General features: G+C 45.6%; 1 protein-coding gene and 1 long non-coding RNA gene across 6 annotated transcripts in view; one reads left to right on the forward strand and one right to left on the reverse strand.

Moving 5' to 3' along the window:
* The window catches only part of LOC121076938 (c-Maf inducing protein), a 127,307-nt gene extending 119,269 nt beyond the window's left edge, over nucleotides 1-8,038 (reverse strand). Inside the window, exon 1 of the mRNA XM_040571593.1 lies at nucleotides 7,529-8,038. Coding sequence (XP_040427527.1) covers nucleotides 7,529-7,843 — 315 coding nt within the window. The 5' untranslated portion in view covers nucleotides 7,844-8,038. The remainder of the gene's footprint in view (nucleotides 1-7,528) is intronic.
* Nucleotides 7,525-8,196, forward strand: part of LOC121076949 — a 31,570-nt gene continuing 30,898 nt past the window's right edge. For all 5 annotated transcript variants that reach the window (XR_005823822.1, XR_005823824.1, XR_005823823.1 and 2 more), the window contains exon 1: nucleotides 7,525-7,598. This is a non-coding gene — a long non-coding RNA (uncharacterized LOC121076949). The remainder of the gene's footprint in view (nucleotides 7,599-8,196) is intronic.

Raw genomic sequence — 8,196 nt, forward strand, 5'->3', positions numbered from 1 at the left:
GTTATTACTCTTCTCCTCAATGAGAGTGAAAGCAATTTTTCCGTGTTAAATTTTTCATGCAATGAGAAAATCACGCAATCTCTCCGTTAGAGGAACGAGAACTTTAGGGACACTGCAGCATACGCTGCGAAGTGCAAAAGCCCCTTCCGCAGAACTAAGCAATAACTCTGAGCAGGCAACAGAAAATAAAAAAAAAAGACCCTTCAAGGGCCCATACAAGGCTCATCCCACTGACATCCCCACTTTGTGCTGCCTCCGAAGTGAAAATGGCCAGAGAAGCGAGCATCAAGCCAGCAGCACCCTCCTAGGCCTGCGAGGAGCCAGGCAGTCACCCACACGCAAGCTTCAGCCAGGACCGGGCACCACTGCTGCCCAAGTGGGGAATCGAGATTGACTTTTTGTCAGGGGGCCTGCTGCTTAAATGGCGAAACAAACCTGACTGCCAGTAATTACATCTGCTGATCCACCATGACCCTGCTGGCTAATTAAATGTTAACCCGCTGCAGCAAAGTGCATGCTTGTCCCCAGCTCTGCGGGGCACGAAGGTCCAGAAGCAGCAGGTGGTCCGTCCCAGCCTAAAGCGCTGCTGTCCTCCAGGGCTATCAGACTGTGGAGAGCAGCCCTCGGCTGCAATTTCGTTGTCCTCAGCCACAGTTTTCGCGGTAGAAGAGAGTCGTGTCAGAATAACTTCGCACCAGGACGCTGCTGTCCGCATGTTGGCATCAAATGGGTGAAATACAACTGCTTCCATACCAGTTGTCTGTCTCATGGGGGGATTTCCAGCAAGGCTTTCCTTGAAAAAGCACTGATCACCCAAGCGCAGCCTGCTCGACATCCATGGATCCTTCAGCCAAGGAAAAGAATGGGGTCTGCATTTCGCAGCAAGCTGTGTGAGCCTGGGGGGCGAGTAGGCCGCGGCCCCCTGCCTGAGCAGCCCGGGGAACTGCAGCAAGCCCCCAGCTCCCTGCGCATGACATCCCTTACCAGCAACGAGTGGTAATCCCCCTCCTCAGATTACCCCGCCGAAGTCGACGGAGCGAGACCAAGAATGTACGTGACCGAGCGTACTTCCAGTTCGCGTTTTAGTCACCGCGACTTGACGGGCTTCTTAGGCTCAATTAGTAACAGGCACACATCTAGCAGGCACGCTTAAATCCAGAAAAACAGATGCCTTTTTCCCCCATGTTCCTCCAAAAAAGGGAAAAAGACTGAAAATTATGTAGAAATACACTGAAATCTCACATTAAATTGGAAGGAAATGGTGTTTGCCATGAGCTCATGCCGTAGACCGTGTAGTCTGCCACCTGGCACCTCACCTGCTCCTGCATTCCCCACTCTGCTGGCCCTGTCCCGTTTGTCATGGGACAGCCCAAGAGGAGAAGTCAAGAAATGACTGTAAGCACTGAAACACCAGTACTGATAACTTTGAGAGTCCACAGACCCTGACACAGGACCCCCTCCTCCCGACCCTTGTCAGTATTTTTAAATTCTCCTGATTTTCAAGCCTGGGAAGTGAAGGCCTTTTAGTTCAGCATCTGGTTCTGACTTCATGTTTTTCTCTGCAACCACAAGAGCTAAACTTCACTCACCACTGACGTGCTCGGTTATAATGTATGCTTTTCAATTGTCTTTTCCCTTTCCTGGTATTGCCCCTGCATTCTTAAATATTGTGCAAAACAGGAAAATTTTACGCAATGATTTAATAATACATTGTTTTTGGCAGCAATTCCAGCCTACCATGTTTCCCTCTCTCTTCTTCCTCAACAGTTTGGTGGAACTATGCACTGAAACAGATCAGTTCCCCAACCCAGTATAAAGACGACAACAAATCTGCAAAAAAATCAAAATCCGCAAAAAATTCAAGTGCTCCCCCATCCAGTTGACACAGCGTTTCTCAACGTGATCCTGAGGAAAGGTTATGTTACTGAGGGCACATCCGTGCACGATGCGCTGTGGTACATGCTAAGGTATCGATCATCTTCTGACATGCAATTGTTTACGGAATTAAGCACTACATATCTGTAAACACTTGCAGACACAGAACAAAACTGAATCAACTAGCTGTGCTCCAAACACTAATAAACAAGCCACAATCTACCCATGCAACCCACAATCTAATTACTTCTAAAGACTCCAAAATGCTTGAACTACTTGAGGTAGATCTCTTCTTTCATAAATCCTATGTGGGGAGTGGAGCAAACCCTATTAATCCAGTTGTGCTTACTAATGCAGAAGACACAAGGAAATGAGAGAAGCCATTTTATTGTATCATGTTAAAACTCGCCTGTTATTTAGGAACTTCATATATATAAACAAATTATCCGCAATAAATTAAACAGCTCCAAAAATCACTCCTCCCTACTTGTTAAGCCTACCATTTTTTTTTCCCCTCCAAAAACGTTCTTCGACGTACACAGTTCTACCAATGATCTGGGTGGGACCAAGGCTTCAGCCTCTGTTTTCCAACTCCTGGTAACAACGCAAACCTAAGCCTGCAAACTGGAACGTCGATGCGGATCGGAGTCAGTTTAGCCTTCCACCTCTGGCAAACCACACATCCCTAGCATGGTTCATACATCCTTTCCTAGAAGAATCCCCAGGCTTTGACAACCCAGCAGACTCGCTCTGTCGCTACCTATGATGCTCCACTACAAAACAAACACAGATGATCTCACAGCTCCACCAAGGCCCAACCCTGTGAGGGATGCTGAGCTCCTCCGGTCCCTGCTGATGCAGGAGGAGGTCTCCATCAGGTACCAGAGGCGATTCCCCCGGGGCACTATTACCACCGTGTAGTGGCAAGCACCGCATCATTAGTCCCCAGCCAAAAAGAAAAGTGTGGCAGAAGTATTTCTGAGTGTCCTTTTTGTTTATGCTCCTAAACATGTAAAATTTACTGGCTGGGTGTTAACACTAATAGCCTTAAGAGCTCTTGCTCTATCGATGAATATAGCTTCTGTTTTCATATTTTATGTAAGCTCTGTGACATATAAACACATACCTTAACACTACTGACTTAGAAATATGCTTTTTAACCACTGTAGGAACTATATACTCAAAAGTACATTTGATAGGCATTAAACAACTTCAAAGAAATACCATTTTAGGTTTTCTTATGCCTAGCTACAGTCTAAGACAGCAATAAAGCAAGTTTCTTACAATGGAGTATTATTCCATTAAATCACGAAGTCTTCAAGAAAAATCTGGGTTTTGGTAGTGCAGACACATGCCTGCCTTTACCACGGAAACAGATTCTCAATTTCAGCAGCACAGATAACATGCAGCAATTTGACTCAATTTGCAGCAAATTCTAAATTACCATGGGTTGTATGCAAACGGCAGGATTCGATGCCTTTTCTGGCATGCCTGAAGAAAATACCTGACGGATAGCAACAAGGTAAACCTGAACGGGGAAAAGCACGTACACCCAAACCTGTACCACTTCCTGTCAAATGAAAACAACCATTTGTAGTACAAAACAATGAGAAGTATTATCTTAAAATAGTAAGTTAGCATTCCGCTGTTACAATGGATCGAAAAAAATATCTTAAATTGCTTTGTTATTTATGCATTCGTATTTATTTACATGGATAACGATGGTAGGCCCATCAAGCTAGTTTCAACTCACATTCGTGAAGTCCCATCAATAGCACATGGCTTGAAGTCAGTACTTGGTTGACTGAACAGACTGTTTACTCTTTTTTTTGTTACTATTCTAGCTAATTCATTATCATTCTATTTTGAATCTGGATAACGCAACAATATTCCTTTTCCAGGAAAGTTTTTTTTTTTTAAATCTCCTTATAAGATTGTTTTGAAACTTCAGAGTTCTGCATAATACTTCCCACTTGAGCTAATTGTTTTTCAAGGGAAATTTAATTTTTAAAAATGTGTTTTTCCAACTAATGGGAACCTGCGCTAAAGTAAACAACGAGTCTGGCTTGATCGGAATTTTTGCTCTATCTTTATAACAAGAAGGAAGGAAAGACATGTAAGAGCACGCTGAAACACATGCAAGTAGCAAAATTGTTGAATTTTAAAAAACAATTAGAAGACAATTTTCTACTCCACTTCTCCTATTTGAAACAGATCAGCCTGCCCTGCCTCATTTAATATTGATTGTGTCTCTAGAAGAAAACATAACTGCAGTACCCTTACCCACTTACATTCTTGTTTCAAGTACATTTCTCATTAGCTACCTTGTCAATACTCTGCTGTCCTCATGCATCATCTTTGCACAGAAGAAAAGTCTAAAGGCACTCAAATCTTTTCAAGATTGTCACCAGCTTGAACACAACACCGCATTACATTCAATGTACCCGTCAAGGGGAAACCAAGAAACATGGAATGGGCCTGAAAAGCCAAAGTTTCCACCTCCTTGAGGGATATTAATGAGTAACATCATGGTTTCAATTACGTCTTATCTTCCCAGACGGGAATTAGAGAGGTCATCCCTAGCCAGTGAAAATGAATCGCTTATTTATTCCTTCCTTGTCCACTGCTGATACTTACGTATTATAAATCTTTCTACTAACCTAGTACCTTAAAACCCATTGTCCTAAACATCAGTCCCAGCTGGGGCAAGAGAAAGAATGGAAGAGAGAAGCAGCGCAGAGACATGAAATGAGCAAGACAGAAAGATATCAGAAGTTCAGTTTCGCCTGCCACCTTTAAAGTACTGAAAATTAAATTTTAACATTTCTGCTGAAGACAGCCATGCCTTATTCTTCACAAAAAAAAAAAAAGGAAAAAATCAAAAAAGAAATATTAAATAGGATTTTATTATTTTGTTTTTATTATCACTGCCCTTCAAGCTGTGCAAGGACAGATCTTAGTAAAAAAAAAAATTAGCAAGGGCAATACATTTGGGTTTGGTAAGTGTTTATAAAATAAACATTATTCTTCCCATGGGGAAGAAAGTCAGATTCATCCCCAAGCAAGCTGTTTTCTGGCAAACAAAGTTTGTAAGCATCAAAATTTCCTACTGGGACTTTGGCATTTAAAATTAAAAAAAAAAATGCAGATCTGTATTTACTTGCACTAAAAATTACCCCTAACCAGCAATAGAATGGAAGCCTGATCAAGATGCAAGTCTACTGGTAAAACTGTAATGGTGAAACTGTAGTATTTTTAAGTAACCAGTTCCTTGAGAAATGAGAAACATGAAGGAAATAATGGAAACAAGATGTAAATCAGATAAAGACCCAACACCTACAGTATGGGACTCCACAAGCTAATATGCTCCCTTTTGTCAGCTAAGTACATATACCAATTTGGAACACAACTGTTACTATTCTTTTTTGATGAGCTTGGGCTTGTTTTAATTGAAAGTCGCTTGTGATCATGGAAGAAAAAGCATTTTGTAAAGATTTTTTTTTCCTCCCTAAAGTTTGCTAAAATATGATGGCCTGAGCACTTGTTCCATTGTGTTCTTGCGTGATGGTGCTTTCGCTATGGAAAGCTCTTTTGTCAGGCACAAAACATGTACCTACCTAATCGAACATGGAAAGTAGTTACATCTTGCAAAAAAACTGTAGGTAGGGTCTCATTATTCACATTTTTATGTGGGCACATACTGTGTCTACCAGTGGAAAACACTGCAGAGGAATAATCCATACACAAAGTAATGCTAGCTCCTACCTCGCAGGCCAGGCATGGACATGTAGGAGCTTGCATGGAGAAGACTTCAAGTCAAATGCACGTTTCATGTCATGTTAAAAAGGAGAGAAAATGCCTAGAATCACCAAATCACCTATCCGCTGCACTCGCAGAGATAGTTTCCCAGATCTGGATTTAGCTGTCATTACAACTTTTGCTTTCAAATGCAAAACAAAGTGATGTTATTTTCCTGTTCAATTTTATTCAAGTTATATAGAATGCAGTAAAACTCGTCACACCAGAGGATTTGCAAAGAGATGATGTGAAGATTAATTAGCAGCTGCTCATAAAGCACCCTGACTGTGGAAAGCCCTTCGTGTAAAAATGACCTTGTTATCAAAGTTGCTGAGTGCGCCCAGTGCCCACTGTCAATGGAAGGTAGGGATATTTTCCTACCGCCCTTGAAAGCCAAATGAGTTGCATTTAAATATCTGCCTTTGGCTTTGGGAGGTTTTGGCACTCTGCCTGTCCCCCACTTCCTTAGAGGGGACCACATATTTTGTTTAAGTCACATTTTTTCACCTTCCGAAAAAAGAGGAAGATCTAGGTATCGCGGAGCCAAAAGATACCTGCTATGCACACCCGCGCATACGCTCAGGCAACAAGTGAACACAGATCGTACCCTAGTTCCCTAATTACTGCCTGGAAACCAAAGACAGTGTGCCACATAATAAAGCATAACAAAGCACGGTTATTTCTGCGAACAACGCTATCTATGTGGTGAGTTAGCGCTGGAAAAAAAAATTGATAAGGCGCAAGACCAAGCATGAAGAGCCCTGCTCAACAAAATGGAGCCTGCACTGGTGCACACGGTGTTTTGGTATCTACTTGCTACTTATGTGCCTAAAATAATTAGGAATGACATCGCTTTAATTAAAAGCACCACCCTATGGGACTTGAGAAATGTTTTCAGGGGCGATTTCTCAGGTGACAGCTCCGCCAGAGAGCAGAGTTTGGCGTCTTCTGCACGAATACAACTTCATGCCTAAGTATTGCCACACTGCAGAGATTAATGTCTGAAGTGCAATCACGCCTCACTCTGCCGGTATCCTTCTCTGCTCAGAAATCATCAGCCATGAATACTGCCGGGAAAACGCCTCATCCCCACCAATATTCAAGTTCCCCTCCGCGCCAACGGCACCTTGATAAAACGAAGTGCTGCGAGAACGACCAGCGCTCGTGTCTTTGCAGGGCTTCCTCCTGCCTTTGCACAGCAGTTCCAGCAAGGAAGGGAAAATATTCCCTCAGAAACATCCTCGGCAGCCCGGGGGAAGCGGGACGCGGGGATGTCATTGTGGCACTGAAGGAGCTGCGTGAGGACGGGCAGCTGGCCTACCTGCAGGATGAAGGGGCTGCTGCTGATGGCCTGCATGGGCACCCCATGGCACGGAGCAGTGTCGGGAGACACGGACATGGCATGGCGTGGTGTCAGGGGACACGGCCACGGCACCCCATGACATGATGCTGGGGTACACAGCCACTGGGCATGATGAAACCCAGCTCTGCGTGCCGGATGAGACCCGTTCAGCCACCCCATTAACAGAAAACCCCACAAAACCCAACCCACGCTCCGGTGCCACGCGTGCCCTACATGACGGTATGTCACTGCACGACAAGCTAAACAAGGGTGGTAAAAGAGCAACCGTGCGATGCCCTGTAGCAAGGCCGGAATGAAACCATTGAGAAAAACGAGGCATTTACCCGTAAATCCCCAAAGGGCCGATGGAAGCCCGGTTACAGAAACCAGCGTGCGGTGCTCACCGTGCGCCGCCAGGGCACAGAGCCGGGGTGCAGCCGGTCCCAGCTGCGCAACCCAGACCCAAACCCGCACGTTCTCACCCCAAAGCCCTATCCCCCGCCCCGTACTCACCGTGGCCGAGGCGACGCCGGTGTCCGCCAGGGTCAAGTGGTGCGGCTCCCAGCGGCGCAGGAACTTGGAGGTGAGGATCTTGCTGAGAAACGTCCGGGGGTGCCGGATGGCGCACACCTGGATGTCCCCCTCCTGCAGCAGCTTGTACCTCATGCCGTTGCAGTGCAGCGGGGGCCGGCGGCAGGGAGCGGCGCCCATTTTGGGGCCCCCCTCGGGCCCGGGTACGTCGGGGGGAGGCGGCCCCTTGCCCTCCTCCGGCTGCTGCTGCTGCCCGCGGTCGCCGCTGCCCCCGCCGGGGCCGCCGCTGCGATCCATGGGCAGCTCGGGGTGGCGGCGCCCGGCCCCGCGGAGGCGGGGGGGGGGGTGGGTTTGAATAAGAGAGATCCGAGGAGGCGGCGAGGTCAGGAAATTAAAAAAAAATGGGGGAAAAAAAAGGGGGGAAAAAGGGGGAAAAAAGGGGGAAAAAGGGAAAAAATGAAAGAAAAAAAAAAAGGGGGGAAAGGGAAAAATTGGAAAAAATGGGAAAAAAGGGGGGGAAGGGTGAAAAAAGGGGGAAAAAAGGATGGGGAAAAGGGGGGGGAAGGAAAAACGGGGGAAAGGGAAAAAAAAGAGGGGGAAAAAAGGAGGAAAAAAAAAAAAGAGGAAAAAAATCGCCGTGGGGGAAGGGA

Source organism: Cygnus olor, chromosome 12 (genome assembly GCF_009769625.2).
Source record: "Cygnus olor isolate bCygOlo1 chromosome 12, bCygOlo1.pri.v2, whole genome shotgun sequence".
NCBI lineage: Eukaryota > Metazoa > Chordata > Aves > Anseriformes > Anatidae > Cygnus > Cygnus olor.